Source organism: Clavelina lepadiformis, chromosome 9, assembly GCF_947623445.1.
Source record: "Clavelina lepadiformis chromosome 9, kaClaLepa1.1, whole genome shotgun sequence".
Classification (NCBI taxonomy): domain Eukaryota; kingdom Metazoa; phylum Chordata; class Ascidiacea; order Aplousobranchia; family Clavelinidae; genus Clavelina; species Clavelina lepadiformis.
In genome coordinates, this window is record NC_135248.1 from 11,874,978 (window position 1) to 11,897,269 (window position 22,292).

A 22,292-nucleotide genomic window follows, 5' to 3' on the forward strand; every position below is an offset into this window, starting at 1 on the left:
TTTCATTCTTCTTTCTTTGCGATTATTTTGGAACATATTCCGGTTCGGAATTCACGAATATGGATAAAATGTGTGTGTGTGTGTGTGTTATTTGAAGAATCGGTATCTTAAAACTAAATTACAATTGGAAAATAAAATCATACCCTACATTAGTTCACGGCTGGAGACCCCAACCACTGGCCAGAGAACCGGCAACGGACCATGGACAGTTTTGTAGCCGGTCTGCAAATGTTTCAAACATCTCACGCGAAAGATTGAAAACGAAACTTTTACAGTTCAATAGAAAACACAAGAAGCACGTTTTGCGTGTCACCGTTTATGTTCTATGTTTATTTCGCAATTTTGAACGCGCTAACAAAACAGGTTACCAATCAAATCAGTCCAGATAAAACAATCTTGTTGTAAAGATAACGTGTTGAGATTTCCACTGAGTTACTACAGGACACGTTATGGTGAAATAATACAATGACATGTTTCTGTAAAATGTTCAGCATGGCACGCTAAAGACGCAATGAATAACTGTTTGATTTTTGAGAACAAACAAATGTGGAGTGTCCGACTACACGTGCTATAACCGCCCGAGTTATTTTGTTCCACTTCCCGCCAGGATGAAATGAAAGAAAACACGTGCACACGCACAACAGCATATTTGTCGCATGACATTAGTTTTGGTAATTATAGACCAGGGGTGGGCAAATTTGTTCAATGAAAGAGTCACTTGCGGAAAAATATAAACACCAGCGAGCCGCAAAGTCAGTAATGATTGTCAATTTGGTTATTATACTATTAATAGTCATTTTGGGATATTACTTTTTAACTAAAAGACCCATAAAAACATGTTGGTGAGGTGCATTTTGACAACCTTTGCCATAGAGTATAGAATCTATACCTGAAAACAATGTCGGAGTCGATGTCTAGTGTTACGTCATAAAAGAAATGCTGGCCTAAATAAAGAAAAACTACACAGAAACTTTCATAAACGATACTCTTGGTAGCCTTTACATTTTTTGAAATTTTACGATTCGACTAGAAGAGCCACAAAAAACATGCCGGAGAGCCGCAGTTTGCCCACGTCTGTTATAGACTATACATTATGATTACTTTAGGTAGTTTTGGTTAGTCGCAATAATTAAAACACTTTATTGGGACAATACATCGTTCTTTCTCCGTCCGTTTTCTTTTGCCTTAATTAAGGTACAACACGTGTAAGTTGGCAAACTTCGAACGTGCATGCTGTGCCATCAGGCACCAAAAGTCGTTTACATCTATTAGTAACACAAGTGATTATGACACAAAAATGTCCACGACGATGATGTATGTAATGAAAATTCCTTTGTTAACTCGCCTCGTTTTATCTTAATTACTTCTTGTGTTTGTTTCTGCTTCGGGCATTCCTTTGTCGAAGACTAAGATTACTTCACGGTTCGTATTGTCACAAACGAACATCTTTTGAGCCGTGAGGTTGTGTTGCTTTTCTACTATTATTGTGTTACTATTATTCTATTATTTCAGATGAATGATTTACGTTAAATAAAGCTAAGAATAACGGCATCATTTAGTACAATGTATTTCTCACGATGCGTTCCCAAGTGCAAGAGAAGCGGCTATGGCTGAATTTTGCTTTCTCTGAATCTGTTTCTCTAGTTTTCGAAATCGATGCTGTGGTTTCCAACAAAAACCTGGGTGTTTGTTACGAAAGCGAAGCACGTTGTTAAGTAGACAGTTACGCTAAGCGAAAATGTTCAGGTAAGTTCGAAATAACACCGTCTAAGGTCGGATTGAGTTAACCTGTTAACGTAACGACAAATTTGTCCGTGTCTCAATGTTAAATGTTTAAACTACCTTTGCCGGCCCGCGGAAATATTACGTTAGTATGCATCAAACCGTTATATAAGAGAGGTTGGAAACCGCTCTAACCAGCGATTCACGGTATTCACATTGGCATGAAACGTCAGGCATTGACCGTGGAATTGCAAAGTCAACCTGTTGAAGACCGATAACGCACATCGCATTTCTGATGAGTAATCAAACGAATAAATCACACCTTGTAGGGCCAGCTACCGCAGATATCCGTAAATAACCTCACAAATTATAATAGAAATAAAACAATGCATGTTTCAAACGTTTTGTACGAAGGCATATTACAAAGTTCACATCATGCATACAGTGGAAGATTACAGATTTTAGTCCATCTTCCTCTTTTTATAACTGAGCACAACGCGAATCCTACCCTATAGCGCCTGACAGCGGCGTATAAAAATTGGAAGAAACAAAACCTGTCATGTTTTAGCATTTAGCGATTGATGAGTAGAGCTGCTTCTGACCCCACGCAGTTTGATGGGAACTACCATTTACGCAGCAGCTTATAACAAACAGTATAAAACAGACACATAAAATTACTCCCGATAGACTATACATAGTTCATCAATAGCTATAGCTATATATAATTAGCTATCACTTTAGCTAAATACTAACTATGCATACAGTTCAAAGATAGGATGTGCATACTTTTGTCTAACCTGCAAATTTCAACTGAAGTAAAACGCGAGTCTCATACAGGATTTCAGGTACATGGGATGAGAATTTAAAGAGCAAATTAATGGTCTTTTTGTCCTCGGTTAACGGCACCGATGACGTTGGTGGTTTCTTTCCTTTGACATTATTTCTATCCATATTCTTTTACTGTGGTTAGTGGTAAAAGAATTTTTTTGGGGATTTCTTTAGATTTTCTTTAGATTTCTGTGAGAAAGGATCTGTTCTATACTGGCCTTAACCACTCGGCAATGCATGACATTTTACGGGTGACCATCGTAAGTTTAAAACAAGTCCACCTTTAATTGAAGATTAGTTTTCTGTAAATATACAGGAGAGATAATTTTTTACCGGTACATTTTTTGAAAATTACAGTATTTATGACCTATGCATCCATTTTTTGGATTAAAGGTCAACTTGTTTTTGGACTTGAATCTAACTCAAAAATTTTTGACTAACAAAAACTGTTTAAAGCACATTTGCTCAGAACGTTTTCCGACACCTTCAAACATTTGCTTTCAGCTCAAACTAATATTCAATATTCCTTGTCTGTGTGACGTTTTAAATGTGATTGTAAAGAGGCTTTCCATCCAAATCCTTTTCCACCTGTGGGACAAATGTAAGGTCTTCAACCTTACATTTTGTATGACTGTTAACACGATCTTCCAAGAGATATTTTTGCCAGTATGTTTTGCTGCAGAAGTGGCAGGAATAGCTACGGCTAGGTTGGTTACCTGAATACTTTAACAAATGAGCATTCAATTGATCACTTCTTCTGAACTTTCGATCTCAAATCGAACATACAAAAGGGATTTTTCCCTGTGTGAGTACGCATGTGACGCGTCAGGTTGCCACTATTTGCAAATGACTTTTCATACACTTTGCATGAAGAAAGTTTCAAACCTCATGACTAGTTGCGACATGGTTTTTGAGTGTGTCAATTTTACAAAAGGTTTTCCCACAAACTGAACAAGGAAGCGATCTTTTGTTTTCGTGAGAATTCTTGTGAGTGATCTTCCATGAATTTGATTTAAAACTTTTTAAACAACATTGATAAAACGAAAACGTTTCTACTTAAAACCCGCAAAAGCAGCACAACGTCTATTTCCGGTTGCGTCTTTTGAAGAAAATTAATTGTAATATGACAGAGGTTGATTCTATGCAGCCAAGCAAATGTAGGTACACAAAACACACTGATGTTATGATGATGATGATGATGATGATGATGTTTTTATGTTTATGATGATGTATGTTTTGCAGTTAGGGCATTCAGCAGAGAGTAGCAGAGCTGAATGAAATATATGAAACAATGTATTTGTATTTCTAAATAGATTTAATTGAAGCTTAGTTTAATTGTACTTATAAACCGTGGTCTTTTCGCCTCATAAAGTTATAGGCCATGTGTTTTCTATAAGTATCGCGCTGGAGTGAGAGGTTCTGCTATAGAACATATCACTGCATATATCGGTTGATTGGGTCTTTATCGTGTTTTGTTAAACAAATTAAAAAAACGCTTAGAGCGAGGCAGATATTACTATAGCTAGTCATATTGTGGGTGGATATCATATTTAAAATGTATTACTTTCCGTACAGCAGAAATTTTATTTGTATCTGTTGAAAATTATTGCACGATTTCCACATTTACAAAATGCCTAAGTGTCCAAACTGCAATAAAGAAGTATATTTTGCTGAAAAAGTGTCTTCTCTTGGGAAAGATTGGCATCGCCCTTGCCTTAGATGTATGAAGTGTGGAAAAAACTTGACAGCTGGAAGCCACGCCGAACATGAAGGCAACCCGTACTGCCACAATCCTTGCTACGCTGCCTTGTTCGGTCCAGGAGGCTTTGGACACAGTTCAAAAACCGAGAGTCATAAATATTGAACGTTTACTTATACACTTATACAGCTTGCAATTTTGTATTAATTAGTAACACCAAAAAACATTATCTTGTGTGTATACATAACAATGCTAAGCTTGTATTAATCTACTTAAACTTATTAAACTTCCACTTTAATATCTTTTACCGCTTGCTTGCTTAAGTAGGTTACAAGATTGTATGGCATATACGCTTCACTATACCTGCACCAGAACAATGACCTCTCTCTTTGAATGTTATCAAGTGGCCACAGTCACTACATACGTATGAGTTTAGATTTAAGGTTATCTTTAAACTTTTACATTCAACGTAACTAGATTCCAAAATTCATGGTTTTCCTCACGTATTGTAAGAAATTACTCACAGTAATCAAAGTCACAATGTTTGGCAGTAAAAATGCGTCTTGATTGCATGCGTGTTTTTTTGTTAGTTGTTTGTGCCGATTAAAGCGCTGATTTCACCCAAGAGCCTGGCTTGCGCTGATTGCCGTTAGTAATGATGACTGTTGTATACGTTGGTGCCATAGAGAACACGCAGAAAGAGACGTTAAACGAGGGTAAGAAGGACGGTCGTGTGTTAAGCTAGACTGTTTTGAGACTTCGTCATCTCCTTTTTATAATCACATGAGTACCTTCTTTTAACACAAGTCGTTTATTGCAACGTGCAAGTATTTTATCTGGCTGTAGCGACAAACCGTTAAGCAGCAAGAACCGAGCAGAACGGACCAAATTCCATTACAAACATGTTCAACAGATGCAAGCGTCGGTCAAAACTTTTTCACAGCTCAAGGGTAGGCGTATTACAATACAAACGTTGCCCATCTGGAAACCCAATTGCATTTTTGTGAGCCAAAGTACGCCTACAAAAATGGTATAAGTTCTTCCACAGCAAAACAACGCTATAGGCTACGTATACGTAGAAGCTTTCGGTACTAGCCTACCTATATAGCCATTAGGCTAATAGGCCTACATAGCATAGGCTAGAGTTCATTAATATTAAAACGAGTAGCTCATGAGCACAAAGACGAAGAGGTTTGTGACTAAAGGCTGGAATTATTTCATTTTCAGCGCAACATACTTTTTTCTCATCTCGTTTTACGGGCTATGCACGAAAAAGTGACAGTTTTAGGCTTGTAATTTATTTTGTTCTTTGTCGCCATAAGCCGCTTACGTTCAAAACAAGTTAGCGATACTAAACCAAAAAATATCGAAAATCGCATTGTAGCCTATCTTTTATTTTTCTCCATTGATTTTATGACTTATTGGCTATGGTCAAAAGTATGATACCAACCTTATCACAGGAATATATAACGAGAAATACACTTATTATAATCAGTGAACAGGCAAAAGCGGGGCAACTATTTTTTCCCAAACTATATTTTCGTCGTCAAAACTAAGTCATGGTTAAAAAATAATTCAGCTTGAAAAAAGAAGGTTTCTATTGCATATTTACATCGAAATTTGGCGATTTACAAAAAGTTTTGTGTTTAATAAAATATCACTTTCCACCATTTGGAAAATATTGAAGCTTCACATAACTTAGCTTGCTTGACGTGCGACGGGGTTTCTTAAACTGGAGGAAGTCAAACAGCCCTCAACGGTGAGATACTGAGATTTACGTAATTCATAAAGTAACTTCATAGGTAGGCCTACCACAGTACCGCAGTACTATATAGTATCGAATTACTGTACAGCGATATTTTTTCAGTACCGATACCAATACTGTTTTCGTTTTTAAAGGCAAGAAAAAAGTTTGTGCTAGAGGTAAGCAAAAATGAAGAAAATATTTAGATGTTCATTTAAAAAAAGTTTAAGAAAAAATGACATAGGATTGGAGAACATTATGTAGCCTACGTTTGGTTTGGTATGTATATTTCTTTTGTCTAAAATTGACTCCCATCGGTAGCGTTACATTACCGTCAGTCATTTTTTGACCGGAAAATAACTGAAAACATTAGTTGTAATTATTATTTATTCCTTGCTGTTGGCTCATAACCGTCTTAGTAGTAAGGTCTAGTTTTTCTTTTGGTTGACTGTCGAAGAAGTAATTCTAGTGTAGTCATGTTAGATATTTAAAAATTTCCAATGAAAAAAAAAAATTTAAATTATTGTGATTTCTATGTTAAGTTTTGTATCTGGGGCAACTCGGGAAGCTTTTGCGCATTGTGGTACTTGCGCTTTAATTTGTTTGTTGCCAGTTGAAAGTTGATATTGCGTCTGTTAACTGTTATTGTTGTATTTTGTGCTAGATATTTTCATCACGTAACTATTTTTGCATAACTTTTTGACACTGGTGAAAATGACCGCAACGGAGGAGGAGATATTAGCCGGACTGCACCAACTCTTAAAAAATGTTGAACCCTCAATAAAAAGCTCGCCGGATGCAGTTGACGTCGCTGAAGATACAATTTTACATCTAGAAGAAACTGATGAGAATTTTCATAAGTGCGATAAAAATGTTTTTACCTATTATTAGCTTATTTGTTTGTTACTATTACTAGCAATTAGGCTAGCAAAGCTTGAATGTTAGATCACATTGCCTTGGTGCGGTGGTTCTTAACAGGCAGCCTGCGGCTGTGGGGTCCTTGGACCCCTACCCCTGTAGATTAATTATTTAAAAGGATTTCTTTTATTTTTTGATATGATATTTTGTTCAGTTGTAGTCATATCAAAAAGTTGTACTGTTTTTGGATGAGAAATCTCCTGCGCCACAAGATGAAACAATAGCCTCAGTATGTGCCATTGATTTTTATTCCCCACACACCCAGCAAACTTTCCAATCTAAAGTTATAGCCTAACCTATATAATGGCTTTTAACACCATCACGCCAATATTTGCATCTTTGTACGCATGAATTTTCGTCAAAAGCTGCCGTACTTTCCCATCAACTTGAAGATGTGAATAGTTATGAGATGATAGAAGAGAAATGAAGATGTAATAACACCCACCCAAAGAAATGGAGTCCACTAACACCTCAATGTTGCTGTCTTGACCTTACTTGCTTGCTGTAGTATGGCAATGATTTTGTATTTTGGGCCGTAAAAGTTACAAATTTTATATTAAATTTTTGCAATCCGTTCTGTGACGATCCACTGTTTTCAATGACTCTTTTAAAGGGTCTGTGACCAGCAAGAGGTGATGACTCTGAAACTGAAACTCTGAAACTCATCACTGTGCACACTGAACTTTAACACGCTTATGGAGATTTATAATGAACAAACAAAATAATTTAGTTTTTCAATGCTGATTTATAATAAAAAAAACAGAAAATTGAAGCTTCAGTTCATTTTGTCACACTAAAATTTGTGTCTCAGTATTTTACCCAAACAAACAAGGCCAATTTGGTTAAAAGTTTGAAATAATTAATAACAATGAACAACAACTTGAAGCTTTAGTGCACGCCATCATGATAAAAGGCAAAAGTCCAGTATTGTATGAGAGAGACATGTGTCTACCGAAAGTGTTTTTAAAGCATTTAAATTCTTGCTCTGTAAGATGCATAAAACATATATGCTTTACATTAAACTTAGCTGGTAGGTCATACTATAGCAGCCTTTGGATGTTGGCATGCTTCCCCAGGAAAATTTTGAATTTATACAATATTGAGAATGGCATAGGATGCACCAAATTTTGTTTAATTTTGGGATATTTGTTTAAAATTTTCAGTCAACTAAGGGCATTTTTTTGCTACCAATTCATGAAACAAATTCAGTGCTAGGCTATCAATTTATAACAAGCCTCATCTTTAACGGTTTCCAGTAATTAATATAACTTAAATAATAGTGAGTCGTTAGAACAAACTTTAATAGGTGTTATGTTTCACTTGCCGATGTACGATATCAAAAGTGTAATTTTCTCACTTAGCAGTACTGAGAAGTGTATTTGTGTACTAATTAGTGGTGTAACTGTTATATCATATATGCATATATATTTAATACATATAGCACAAATTGATTGCTGTTTTAAAACTTTGTGTTAATGACAAAAATATTGAATATTTAGATATGATTTGGTGAAACACATTCGGCAGTGCCTTGAAAAGGAATTAGGATCGCTTGTGGATGAGGAAATTGAAAAAATGAGTATTTCTGGTGGAACTCATTCTGTTACACACCAAGAAACATTGGTTCAGGCTGTAACTAAAAAGACTACCGACTCCCAAATGTGAGAATTTGAATTTTCTAAACAATAAATGCCATACAACTTATATATATAAATTGCTAAAAGATACCAATAATTAATAGAAAAACATAATCTGTTATGTATTCATGGTATGCTATCATATGATATGTAACTAAATACATATATATATATATTACTAGTGAACCAATAATTTAAAAGTACAAATATTATGATCTTATTGTTTATCAATTTCCCTTAAAGATTTTCTGACTTAAGCCAAGACTTGCACGCGGTAACTTCATCAGCCGTAAGCACACTGTTGAAAAGTCTTGAAGAAGAGCAAAACAGCACCTTAAGTGATGAAGATACTGAAAGCCAAATTAGCAAACGAATGAAGTCGGTATTTAGCGAAGGGGCGTCTTCCTTTGGGTCGTCTTTCAATCAAGGAATGTTTTTCATGAGTCAGGTATATAAGCGTCAAATTATTAATTTATCAATGAGTTGTTTAGATTTCACTGGTACTAGTATATAAAGCAAAGCTTGTTAGATTATATTATGGTTTGTTAAGCGTACAACTTCTTTTGGTTATCTATTGTTACGTTTACGAAATTGTATCCAATGTTATATACCGTAACTATCAAGATCTAGCAAAAGTTCGAAAATAGCATACAGGCTAAGTTGCAAGTGGTTGAAGAAACTATTAAACACACAGGAACAATTTCACTGCATTGCTGAAGAACTTGACTCTCGGCAACCGTTAAACATTCGAAGAGAAGCACTGATTCGTCTGTGTCAAGTGCCACCGTCTGATGTAATGGCGAGCGAAAGTTGGGCACAACTTCGGGTGTCGCTGATCGATGCGCTCGCTGACAGTGATGCTTACATTTCTCACACTGCACTTAGTTTCCACGCGAAGATGTTTGCAGGTGCTTGAAGTTGGTTTTGATGTTTTTATTGTTTTAATAGGTTAGGTTGCGGGTGGTGCACGTTGCTCACATTGCACGGTGAAGTTTTGCAATCGTTTGTTTTTACAATGTCATGATTTATCGTTCCGTTTTTTGCAAGTCTAAAATAAAAATTCGGGTCCAGGGCACTAGCATTGTTGCCGAACAAATTAACCCTACAAACAAACTCCAGTTACACAGGTTTTTCTTTCACCAAGATAAAAAGATGTTTAAAGTGTATGTAAGTGTTTGGACTATAACAGTATAAGTCTCCCGATTAATATTATGTATTGATGGCTTATAAAAGAATAATTGTCTTGTGTTTGAGGCATGTCCAGGTATAATATATTGTACAGTAATCATCAATGGTCAAATGTTATTGTATTAGTGTCCAACTCACATATTATGAGAAGCACTTACACTTGCTTAGCTGAGCATTTGCTGAGAAGGTTTAAATCTACATCACACCTTCCACTTCTTTCTGAACCTCTGGATATCACTGAACCCTTTGTTGTACAAACTCTAAAAAGGTTTACCATTTATCACTTAAATTACCATTTAAAGGTTTACCATTTAAATGTTGTAATCTTTACATATTTTATTGCTTTTACTTTTAAGTTAACTGCTATTTGAGGTGGTGAGGATTGCTAAATTTGAATTCGTCAACCGTTATGAGATTTTTTACTAAATACAAATTAGGGTTCGGTTAGCAAATGAATTCCAACGGGAAGTCCCATTAATATGGGTTCGTTACCCTGAAAATTTCTTAGAAGTTGTCATCGACAGCACATTGAGTTTACTCACGGGTCATATGAAAACAGGTTTGAGATTTTTGTATTCTGAAGTTATATGGTCAGAATGTTTTAATTTGTTGTTGGTATTTTTGAATATTGTGTTATTTTTCTTGTAATTATTGTGGCAAAAGCATAATTTGCTACACAGCTGGCAAGGACAGCACCAGAGAAAGAGTGTCTGTGCTTCATTTTTTATCACTAGTGGACACTAAAGCACACTGGTTCCGGCGTTGGCTGCACAGCAATTACAGTCGTGCCACCGTCATAAAAAGAATTGAAGAAAAATACAGGTTAGTGAAAAGAAATCTTTTGCTGTAGGCAAAAACCAAATTTAAGCCTCATGTCTTTGAAATATAAAATGTTTTCCTAGACTGCTTGTCGTTGAGTCTGTGCAGCAGTGTCTATTATTCTGCCAGGATTGTGTAGGTCGCAATCATACTTTGCCTCGACATAGTACAGACAAAGTTGAAAGGAGGTATCACTCATAAAACGCACAAGTTTTGAACATTTGTATCTGTGAATGCAATTTTTTATTGTTGTTTACTTAAATGTGGTGTTTTTGCTATTATACCTGCTACATCATTTTGTGTTAAAAAGGACAACGTACATGCCAAATGAAGTTCGATATGCATATTTTTGCCATTCTTTGTCATTAATTGCACAAATACTGCATTATTCTGGTGGCCGAAACCTATTTCCGTTGACCATTTCATCCAAAACTTTATCAATTCAACATCTCCTTGTATCTTGGATTAAGGTCAGAAGCACTTTAGAATGTGAATATTATCACGACAAGGATGTAGTAATGCGCAATTAAAGAAAGTTTTTTGCTTTTAAAGCTGCTCAATTATGCCAAATATAAGCCTAAACCTGGCCACAAGATTTACGAGTCTGCAGCGTTGGTGGGAAAGGTACTGACTGTTCATCAATGCTGTTATTATCATTTAACGTGTAATTTGTTTGAATTGACGTAAATCAATGCATCTCCATTCATTTAGGCTTTGTGCAGTCTTTGCATGTCAAATGCATTTGTAAAAAGCTGTATTTCTAGTGAAGTCATCAGCGCTTTACTTCAACCAATTAAGTCTTGGTTAGGTAAGTTAACAATGAAATTCAATAAAACAGTTACTTGAAAAGTCTGTTCTTAACGACCAATTTAATTTCAGGTGATTCGAATCCCAGGGCCAGTGAGATGACCATGTTGCATACGTCGGAAATCTTGGCAGCCCTAGCATCTACCTGCTCTGGAAGAAAATTACTCATGGAAACTAAAGAGAAAGACAAGAAGTAAAACGAGTTTTATCATTTTATAGGAAATTGGGCCCCATCTTAATCCCAGCTTAATCAAAGTCTATAACAGAAATCCTAACTGAAATTTTTTTTGCAAACTTTTTAATTTTATTCAGCAATGCCCAAACTCTCAGGATTATCTGAAAACTTTGGAATTATTGACAAAGTTTTATTGTTAACTCTAGCTTTTTGCTAGAACTAGATTTTTATCTACCTCTGTCAAAGGTGTATCACACTGTGTCCTAGGCAATTTTGAAACCTGAAAATTTAAAGTTGTATTTTCCATCCAGTTATATCTTTATATCAAAAGGCAGTCTGCTGCTCATACGATTGCGGAATTTGCACAAAAAGCACTCAGTGGAAAGCTGCCGTACGATCCACAGAGCAGTGGCAGGGCTGTTCCTTCTTACCAAGTTGTATGTGCGTATGTATTTATCTGTCGGCAGATATACAGCACATGCGAAGGCCTTCTTTTGCTTGACAAGTATCAACTTCACAGCAACATTGCACTGGCGTGGAGACAAGTAAGTTTGAAGATTTTTCTCTTTCTGTTGTTTCTGGCAAATTCGATGATGACTTTAAAATAAGTTTTAAAATTTCATTTTGTTTTGCTTCACAAAAACATTGTTTCTTCATATAAATATGTCAAATTTTGTCTTTGGGTGTTGAAATACTTTATTGTGACATTAATTTATTGTGTTGAAGTTAAAATATGTTGTACAAGCTTTGGTGTGGAAAGAATATATGTTATTTCATTTAAATATCAATGATATTCAGGTAACGATATCATTGAAATTTAATGACTAAAATCCATGGTGTGAAAGCTTCACCCATTATCGTGATGGTTAGCATTTTACTGTTGCACCTGATACCGGCAGTTATCGGTGAAAAATAAATGATGCGTACAGTTGTGAAAGATAAAAGTTTGTTGTCGTTGTAGGCGTATGATCGCCGTAATGACAATCAACGACCTGGAGATGAGATGGATTCTGTAGATTGTGATGCGCAAAGTTCTCCAACACAAGCAAGCTCTCAAAATCTTCACGTTTGGAAGGAAAATTTACTTGATAATCTTTTAAACTTTGCGGCCACACCAAAGGTATGACATGGCTATATCAAGTAGTTTTTGTGTATAATATATGTCGACACTTTTGTGTGTGTGCAATGTTTGCTGTAATGCATAAATACGCCTCCTGTTTGAAATTCATTTGAAAATTAGTAATACAATGCTTTCATTGGCCACGCAAATCACTTTTACACAGTGTTTAATTTCTACATCATTATTCAGGGCTTGTTATTGCTGCAGCAGACAGGTGCAATTGATGAGTGTGTGAAGTACATGCACTCAAGATACACAAAAAAGCTCCAGGTAATTTTATCAACAGGTATTCCCAATCAATGCCAAAAAAAACTGCATGATATAATAGTGGAGTTAATACCGACAATGGCAAGATGTTTTCTGTTCTAGGCATAGACACCTTAAATAGAAGGACTAGTAACTCGCACTCTCGGGTTACGGAACTTGGGTCCCAATCACAGATATTAGTGCGCCGTCACAGATTCTCAGGTGTGCCGCGAATCTTTTGAATTTTGGAAAAGAACTGTATAAATATTTAAAATAAGGCATGCAGACAAGCATATGTGACTTTAAAGCTTTCTAACTGCTTCAATAGCTGATAAATAAGCACATGTGACGATGAAACCAATTATAGGCTATGGCAATGCCGATAGAGTAGGGTAATTTTTTAAAGCAACTTTTCTTTTTTTCTATTTCATAATCGGAACAAAGTTTTTTCAGGGGTCTCTGTTAATAACACACAATGCCTAAGAAATGTAATGTATATGGTTGTCGAGGCAATTACAGGGAGGAACCATACTCTAAAGTGGTATCATTTCCAACTGATGAAGTAGAACGAAACCGCTGGATTGATGCCATGCCAAATGAACGTTCTAGTTTGCTACAGCTTAAGCAGATCTATGCTTGTGCTAATCATTTTGACTGTAAATGGATTTCAGTTAAAGGTGGAAAAAGACCAAGCCAACCACCGTCCATTTTCCCTGGAGTTTTAAAGTCATGCTTAAAGCAGGTCTCCTCAGCACCCAGAACTAGGCCTAGAACTGCTTCAGCAGAGGCGAGAGCTGAAAAGGAACGATTCCGTACTGAAGGCCTGGATAAGATAGCTGACTTTTCTTCTTTTTGTAATGAAATCAAGCAGCATTTCTCAAAGGATCATCTTTTTTTTTGTGATAGTGATGACATTTACATTTCTAAAACTGATGCAAAAGGACGTTCTGTTATTCAATTTCTTCATTTTCAACGCGTTCAATCGTCATTTGGATTTTTGCATCTTAAATGTGTTGAGAAAAATGGAAAGGACATACCTAAAACATATTTTTTCAAAGCTGGTTGTCTGCAAAAGAATAGCCTTCTTAGTAAGTGGTCACAGTTAAACAAAATTCTGTCATGCATTACTGAGTATGAGTTCAAAGATACAGACTATCTAAAAAGTGCTGTAGAGGAATTGAATAGCATGAGCTGTTCTGATTCGCCTCATTTCCAGTTTATTTATGCTCAGTTACAGTTACTGCTCACTCCTCCAGAAGGTCGACGTTTTGACAAAAATCTTTATATTCTTGCTGCCGAACTTCATAACATTTCTCCAGCTGCATATAAAATGGTACGAAAGTCCGGTTCAATTGTTTTACCGAGAGTGGAACAACTCTCCTGTAGTTTCCATGATGAAAACTTAGAGCAACTTTTCCAAAAGCTTCAACCTCAGCAGTGTCTCGTCAACATTCTTTTTGATGAAGTAAAGCTCACAGAAACACTTAGGTACTCAGGTGGTCGTGTTGTTGGTTATGCGCAAAATGGTTCTGGTGATACCGAAGTTCTTGCAACACATGCTTTGGTGATTGAAGTTGTCTGCCATTTTGGTGGCCCTAGATATATACTACGCATTTACCCTGTTGCAAAACTTAATTCAGATCAACTCAAGAAAATTCTATTGGAAGCTCTAGTAGCGGTAAAAAATGCTGGTGGTAGTATAATTTCTTGTGTAGGTGATAATTGCAATACAAATGTTGCAGTTTATGGTAAATTACATGGCCCTGGTAAAGTCTTTATTGACGCTATAAATTCTTATGCTTCTTGCACTTTTAAAATATGAGTCAACTCCGTGCGAGTCTCATGATGTGCCTTGCACCTCTAACATTTGCATTGATGATGATCAATTTGACATCACCATTGCTGACACTGAAGACCTAGTGCAATCTAATGACAGTGTCAAGCATAAATGTATTTTTCTAGCTGGATACTTGGAACACAAATATCCAGCTAATATCTTGTGTATCGAAACTGAAAATGATGACGACCATCGGATTAATTCGGAGTTTCTCACAAACTTAAATAGAGGTGGACTAACTGTACCTCTACTCTCAACAGTACATTTTGTACACTCAGCCTATAAACTGTTTGGTAAGTGCAACTTGCATTGCTGCCGAGCTCATCTCAGCCATGCTTTGCATCGTATTGATAGTCCAATGGTTGTAATTCAAGGAGCATGTCTTACTTTATCAAACATTCTTTTGAAAGCATTTGTGCTTGACAACAGTGACAAAGAAAGACAACTCGGCTGTTTGAGAAGAAAAGAAAAACTCTCTACTAAAAACTGAACAAGTATCTTTAGTATGCCAACAAGTATTTTGATTGCTCATTTCTACAAATTTCATTGTTGTTTGTTGTTGTTTTTCATAGTTGTTTCACAAATTTCAATGTTGTTTGTTGTTGTTTTTCATTGTTGTTTCACAAATTTCATTGTTCGTGTTGAAATATTCAGGCTAAACTGTCCATAAATACATTTTAATTCAGTCACAGGGGAACATAATGTGTGTTTCAGTTGTTTAAGTGGGAAAATATGCAATAATTTGAGTGATTTTGGACTATTTTTTCGTGATTTGACCTTTAGATGACCTTTAGATGACCTTCAGATGACCTTGTAGAAGGTTAAAAGTATGAAAAAGTAATTCCTCACCCTTCAAAACCCCCCAAGAGACACCAGAATGAAGGTTTTACCATGTATTTGACACAAATTATGATGGGACCCAAGTTCCAACTTGGGACCCAAGTTCCAGATACCGAGCATAGAAGTTACCAGTCCTTCTATTTAAGGTGTCTATGGTTCTAGGTGAGCAAATGTGAAAAGTTCGGGTATGGGGTGATGGTAACACAAGTAGCGGCGACTGCTCCCGGTATTGCAGGTTCGTGCTTGTAGTGGCAACCATATTTTTGTTTTAATTTGGATGTCGAATAATTTTGTGCCTTACTTGGTATTGGTTGCTCTTAGCTCTGCGCAAAGCAGGATACTTGAGATCTATCGTCGGGGAGTTGTGGGTGACCCTGGAACATGCCACTGATGAAATAAGAATGACTGCTCCCAGACCCAACCCACTTTACCCTATTGACAGGTCCTGTCACAAGGTATGTTGCTGAAAACATCCGGATAGATATTTCAGTGTGTGCTTTTCACTCATACTGTGCGAGGCATTTAGTATGACGATAGCCTGAAAATATATGGTGATAACATGTAATTTGGTAGTCCATACATTTGCGAGAGGTTGAGTTAATGGAATGTGCTGCTTCTTTCCATGTTAAGTATTTGATGAATTTTACGTTTTTTTTTTCATTTTAGTCTTTCACTGGTTTAGTCAACGTTCTCAGTTCCTACGCTGCTGTTCATGAGATATTTGCCGGACAAGCTTTACCCAATAAGGCATCTTACCCTTGGAGGTTGACACCACAGTCACCCCTGGTTGGTGTTTTGGTCAAAAGTGACCATTGTGCTTTAATAACTATGTATGATGCAGAATTGCATTAAATCTGTTTTTTAAACCCTTTAATTTCAACCCTTTTTCAGGACCTTGTAGATCGATTAGTTGTGATAAATTCCAATGCAAAACTCCATGCACTTTTCAATTGCGAGCAGTCACTTGCCTTTGGGCTAAGGTTGGTACCACAATTCAATCAGCGCTGCTGCAAATGATATGACACTATGTCATGAACGTGCCACCAATACCATTGTAGTTACCTCACCCTCCGCAAATGTGTCGTTATGTACCGTGAAGAATAGGTCGCTATTGTTTCATGTGTTGTAGGTTAATGTCCATCATGGCATGCAGCCTTGACTCCTGGCTGCTTCTAGAGACTCAATACAACATCCAACAGACACTTATGGAACTACAAAAGAATAACAGCACTTATGAAGGGTGAGTCTAAGCACGTTTTTACATTCAATTTATTTTTATCTTTTTTGGCGTTTTTCGTTTTCATGTACAATACTACAACTCTCTCATAACAAGAATGATCGATTGTGTGTTTACTTTTATTTGATTTCTATGGATAGGGAGCTCATTATAGATCAGTTGTCGATCGAGCGCAATCATCTCCTCGTCCGAGCTCTTACAATTGGTGGGGAGGGAGAGAGAAAGTTACCCCCGACAATGCTACAGGCCAGTTTATCAACAAACAATGTGAGGGAAAAGAACCTCTACGTGTGGCCACTCTTCCATCATTTGCCCATCCCCAGGGAATACACACCCACCACACCTGCGCCTTCTTCTATGAAGAAAGGTTGGTTTCTGAACTTCTGTGGTATCCTTAAGTTGGTCATTGGTTCAGGCTGAATTTTTGGGTGAATTCTTAAGCCACTATGTAATTTTACGTAATTTGTTTTAGTTTGTTATTATTTATTAAAAACAGTTGTAACTTTTAGTCACTTTTAGTCAGTCAGTTGTAACTTTTAGATGTAAATTTTGTAAATTAATAACATTTCTTAGGAGCGATAATTTGCGCAAGAACCTTTTGTTTATTCTTTACAGATAGTCCTTTGAGCAGGTTTCTGATGAAGACGAAATCAGTTGACAAAAATCGACAGTGGCTTGAACAATTACAGTCAACGTTTGTGAAACTTATGACCACACAACCGGGAGCATTTCGTGGAGGGATAATACCTGAAGTTTTGGAGAAAGTGATCCACGCTCAAGAGCGAATGCCCGAGAAGAGAATATTTAAAAGAAAAACTACGCTTAGTAATAAGGAACTTTCCTGTATCTTAAATAAAGGATTAGTTCTCTGTTACAGTGCTACAGCCTTGAAGTCATTTTAATCTGACTTGGGAGAATGCTTTTATGGTTTAGTTAGCATGTTGACTGCTCATTATATGCATTGTTGTATAACTCACTGTTTTTTTTTTGTTGCCATCAAACATCTATCCAGGGTGTTCTGATTGTTCAAATGTAAACTGTCATTTCCTGAAAAGCCCAACACTGTGGATTTGAAATATTCAATTAAAACAACAATTTTCATGGGAAATTTTATCTGAAAACAAGATTGCCAACAGTCATCCATCAGCAGTCAACATGTTAAATTCAGTGATGAATTCTCACCATTTTTGCACCAACACCAGTCTTATCTGTTTATCAAGGCCGTGATTAACCGTTTATGATTGTGATCATAAAATAATTTCCTAATTGTTGTACTTAGGTAAGACAAGCAAAGAAAGTTCAAATTTTGCCGCCTCACCAGTGGTAACTGCTGGCGTGAAAATGTCCGTATGGTATGGAAAGCATGTTAATGCTTTGAAAGCTAACATGGAAACAGCAGTTAATAACCTAACATCTGTAATAAAGTCCTGTACCCAACTTTTGAATCAGCAGCAAGTTTACTCCACCACACTAAGTAAGAACAACATTGTTTAAGGTTTTTTAATCAACATTTTTAAGCATATGCCGTTTGTTTTTGTGGATTTTATTGGATTCGTATTCTAATGGATTCCCAATAATATTGTGAACACGTTGATTCTAGAGCTTATTTCGAAACCTTATCCTTGTCACGACTGGTTTGCTAGTTCTGTTTTTCTAATCATGTCCGGGAACAAAGACAGGACGAGCTCATTCCTGACAAAATTATCAGAATATTTTGTATCTGGCTACGTATGGCCTGCCCGTCTTCATGCAAGTGTAAGTGACAAACAAATCTTCATTAGTAACTTTGCTTTGGCTAATACATTGCCACTATTATATAAAACCGTTTTCTGCTGTAACCCTGTAGTTTAAGACTGTGAAAATACACCCAGACCTAGTTTAATCTGGTAACAAGTAGATATGATATACATATAAAATATTTATATTTGCTTGGTGTAAAAATTTTCTTGTATATATTTGAAAATTTAGATTCACCTTCCAGAAGCACTAAGAATGAGCGGTATTCCTGCCATCTATGCTTGTACTGGACACAATGTAGAGCTTATTGTACAGGTAATACTGCTAATTAGGTAAAGAGTAATGTTCATTAATTATAGTCTTAAGGTAATATTTATATCGTTACAACTGTATTAAACTTCAGAGCATGCGTAATAGATTTCTACAGACGGCTTTCAATGATATTTTGAAACTGGAGTAAATATAAATGATGAATCATATTTTTTCTTGCATCTATAATCTTTTTACAAAGCTACTTTCTGTGTAGTACGAGTTGTGCATAATATTATGTATCCGTCAATAACTGTTTTCTGGTACAATATATACTTCCTATTGTCTATTGGAATAACAAAACCATTCCTTGTTTTCCAGGCAGAACTATCTTCTGTGTATTCAGCGTTCCGCATGAGTGGGTACACTCCCTCACAAATTGTCCAGCACTGGCTGTCTCAGTGTTTCTGGAATTACATGACATGGCCGCAAATTGTCCATTATATCAGCACAGTCATAATCATGGGTGCTGACTACCAGGTGACGCCAAATTCTTTACTCTTTGTCTACAATTTTATTAACCATGCAACTGTTGATTTGTTTAGTTCTCCACTAGGTTGTATCGTTTGTTTTGTAAAAGATGGGTGTTTATTTAATTGTTAATAACTGGATGAATTTACTACCGGTATGTTCAATTGGCGTGCACGCAGGTGTATCTATGTGTGAGTGTCCTGAAACATTTGAGACAGAAGATCTTGGTGCATAGGCAGTGTCAAGACTTACAGGTTTTCTTGAAGGTAAGATGCTTGAGACAAAGTAAGGTTGATAATTATTGATATGTGATCGGCAAACACTGAAATCACGGCTTATTTAGGAAAACGCATTAGAAGGTTTTGTGGTGGCTGAGTGGTTACCTCAAATGGTTCAACTGGAACGAAAGTACAGATCGGTTGTGCTTTCCGATATGCGAAACATGGTACATCATGGCTGAATTCTCACTCCGCCCGTTTGTTGAAATGTGGTTCAAGATTGCATAGTTCTGCAACGGCATATTCAACTATTCACGCTCATAAGTATCTTGTTAAAACATGCAACCTTTAACTGTGTTTCGCAGACAATCTGCTTGACATATTGTGCTTCTCATATTATCGGATTTTTTATTGTATTTGCACAAATCTTGTTTTAGTTGCTGCAATTTCCACGAACACTGTGCTTATAGTAAGTCGACTTTAACGTTTTATTGTTTCGTCTGCTGCTTGTCATGTGAATCCTTTTTTATTTCAGCACAAGCCGAAATAGTAGGCCTACATGAAATTTATAGTAAATTTGGAAAAATAAAAACCCTCCAATCCTTTGTAAGTAATTTAAGCTGTGCTTCAGGATCATAGTAAAGGAAATACTGTTGTCTAGCTGTTTCGGTGCTAACAAATATTTTCACTTGTAGTTTTCCTGATTGCAAAATAATTGGGCAACACTAGCATTATTCGATCGAAAATGTTCAATTTCGTGTTATGTTATTGTAGTGAAGACCAAATACTTCGTGTTATGCCGATTTCTGTAATTTTTGTCGAAGGCATATTTCAAACCTAACTTGAGAAATCCGTTTGAAATTGTTTTCAACAGTTGATTTTATTCTGTCAGAAATAGGGAAAGGATTATTCCTCTTATTAGACCGTCGAAACTCGAAATATCACATATATAGCGTGTTCGTGTTTGGTATAGCCGTGCGATAGATAATGAAAGGTGCTGCAAACATTTTTCGATTGTTTGAATGTTAGACAGAGGATTATAAATACTGTAGGTCAAAATTATCTTTACAATAAACGCCGCGTAACAGCGCACCCTCAAAAATATCACAACCTGCTCCAAAAAGTGGTTTCTCTATTAAACGATAAGAGCTGGTTTCACTTGGAAAGTTGCTATATAAAGTAAAGTCACGTAAAATTAGATATCAGGAAGTTTTTATTCTCATTATATTATGTATTATTATTATAAGCGCCATCAAGCTTTGACGACATTGGCGGATTTATGACCGCTACTCTTGCCAAACACGTGTCAAATTATTCTAGTAAGCCGAGTGCCTGCTATAATAATTAATAATTAGAACCGTGAGTTTGTAAGAGAAAAATCGTAAAAAGATGTAGCAAAAAACGATATTAGCACGATGTACCAACAGTTCTTATACAATTTCAAATGTTTTGAAAATTAAATTGCTGCTTCATCTCGAGGTAAGTAATACTTTACACTTTGGAATTAAATGTGCTTTTTTGATGCCGTGGTTAGTTTTAAAATATGGAATTTCTTTGCCGCTTTCTCTATTGAAAAAGCCATGCTCGACTTAACGAAGTCACGATTTGTGTCGAGCTAAAACCTGTTTCCCGTCGTGAATCAGTGGAAAACGAGTGCTAGCGCAGTTGGGACTATTGAATAGTCAACACTGGCATATTGAATATTGAACCAAATTGAAAATTGAAAGTTTTGATAAAGTCTTTAAAATAACTGCTTAAGCGGTTGAACAAACTATAAACAACAAACAAACAACTATATTTTACTCAACAGTCAATCATACTCGATCATAACTTTTGGTTTTGGCACTATACCAGAAATAATATAGATTCATAGAATACCTACAATTCGTTAACAACTGTTAGATTTCTATGCTAATACAGTCTATACTCTATAACTTTTTTAACAGAATAAAAATCAATCAATCAAAATCTAAAGCGAAACAGAAAAGTAGATGATTCATCAGTTGAATGACACTTGAGAAATTGAAAACAGACAGTAATAAAGTATACTAGTGTCAGGATTCACAGGCTATTATATTTCGTCGTAAACTTCTCATTTCACTGAAGTCATAGCTACAGCCTACCACAGTGTCGAGCAATGAGGCGTTGACCGTGTACACTGTACAGGATATATAAGCCTAGCTCAGTTTCAGATATTGTCAGTTTTGCGCTGTAGCCTATTGTATTGTTTATTTTTCGTCATTAACTGTGCGGAGCCAAAGTTACGATGCTAACCGTTGTAGTTATAGCACAATAAAACACATGCTCAGGAACAGTTACTAAGCAGGAAAAAGTGGCAAAGCCCAAGGGCTTAAAAAATGCAAGATAGCAAGAATACAATTGGGCAATAAGATCTAGTAAAACAGTTTATTTCTGTTTTCTGTTAATTGAGTAAATGTTTTTGTTAATTTCAAAGATGTTGTCGAATACAGTTGGTTTCGAGAGATAACCAGCCATTTATTGACCAAATATTACTACATGACTGAATGACTCGTTATCTCTGGAAACCAACATTTCCAGAGCTGTAGCCTATTTCTTGCCGAAAATTCCTGTAGTTTTTGTCCCATGAGTGCAGGTCAGGTGTAAGAAAGGACTTTCGTTTGCTGTTGTTTGATAACCTTTTTGTCAATCAGTTTATGGTTTTGTTTAGGCTGTAACCTAAACCATCAGAGGCTATGGTCAGTTAGTGGAGAGTGTGGCA

General features: G+C 36.2%; 1 protein-coding gene across 1 annotated transcript; it reads left to right on the forward strand.

Annotated features, from left to right (window-relative positions):
* Nucleotides 1-6,620: 6,620 nt before the first annotated feature.
* Nucleotides 6,621-20,492, forward strand: LOC143470155 (protein broad-minded-like). Its single transcript, XM_076968091.1, has 28 exons — nt 6,621-6,853; nt 8,411-8,572; nt 8,792-8,996; nt 9,243-9,456; nt 9,863-10,004; nt 10,174-10,295; nt 10,417-10,558; nt 10,639-10,743; nt 10,866-11,025; nt 11,108-11,179; nt 11,267-11,363; nt 11,435-11,555; nt 11,869-12,082; nt 12,499-12,657; nt 12,847-12,927; nt 15,743-15,815; nt 15,902-16,035; nt 16,247-16,366; nt 16,472-16,560; nt 16,710-16,820; nt 16,958-17,184; nt 17,433-17,642; nt 18,097-18,291; nt 18,418-18,572; nt 18,786-18,869; nt 19,185-19,343; nt 19,514-19,600; nt 19,678-20,492. Exons 1-28 carry the CDS (start codon nt 6,708-6,710, stop codon nt 19,792-19,794), a joined length of 3,903 nt encoding a protein of 1,300 aa, XP_076824206.1. The 5' UTR covers nt 6,621-6,707; the 3' UTR covers nt 19,795-20,492.
* The last annotated feature ends 1,800 nt before the right edge of the window (nt 20,493-22,292 follow it).

Excerpts from the sequence above, each read along its gene's own strand:
- LOC143470155 (XM_076968091.1), top strand. The coding sequence starts at position 6,708 with ATGACCGCAACGGAGGAGGAGATATTAGCCGGACTGCACCAACTCTTA. Across the intron at positions 17,185-17,432 it reads GCCTTCTTCTATGAAGAAAG|ATAGTCCTTTGAGCAGGTTT; the intron begins GTTGGTTTCTGA and ends TATTCTTTACAG. Across the intron at positions 18,292-18,417 it reads AGTTTACTCCACCACACTAA|AGCTTATTTCGAAACCTTAT; the intron begins GTAAGAACAACA and ends CGTTGATTCTAG.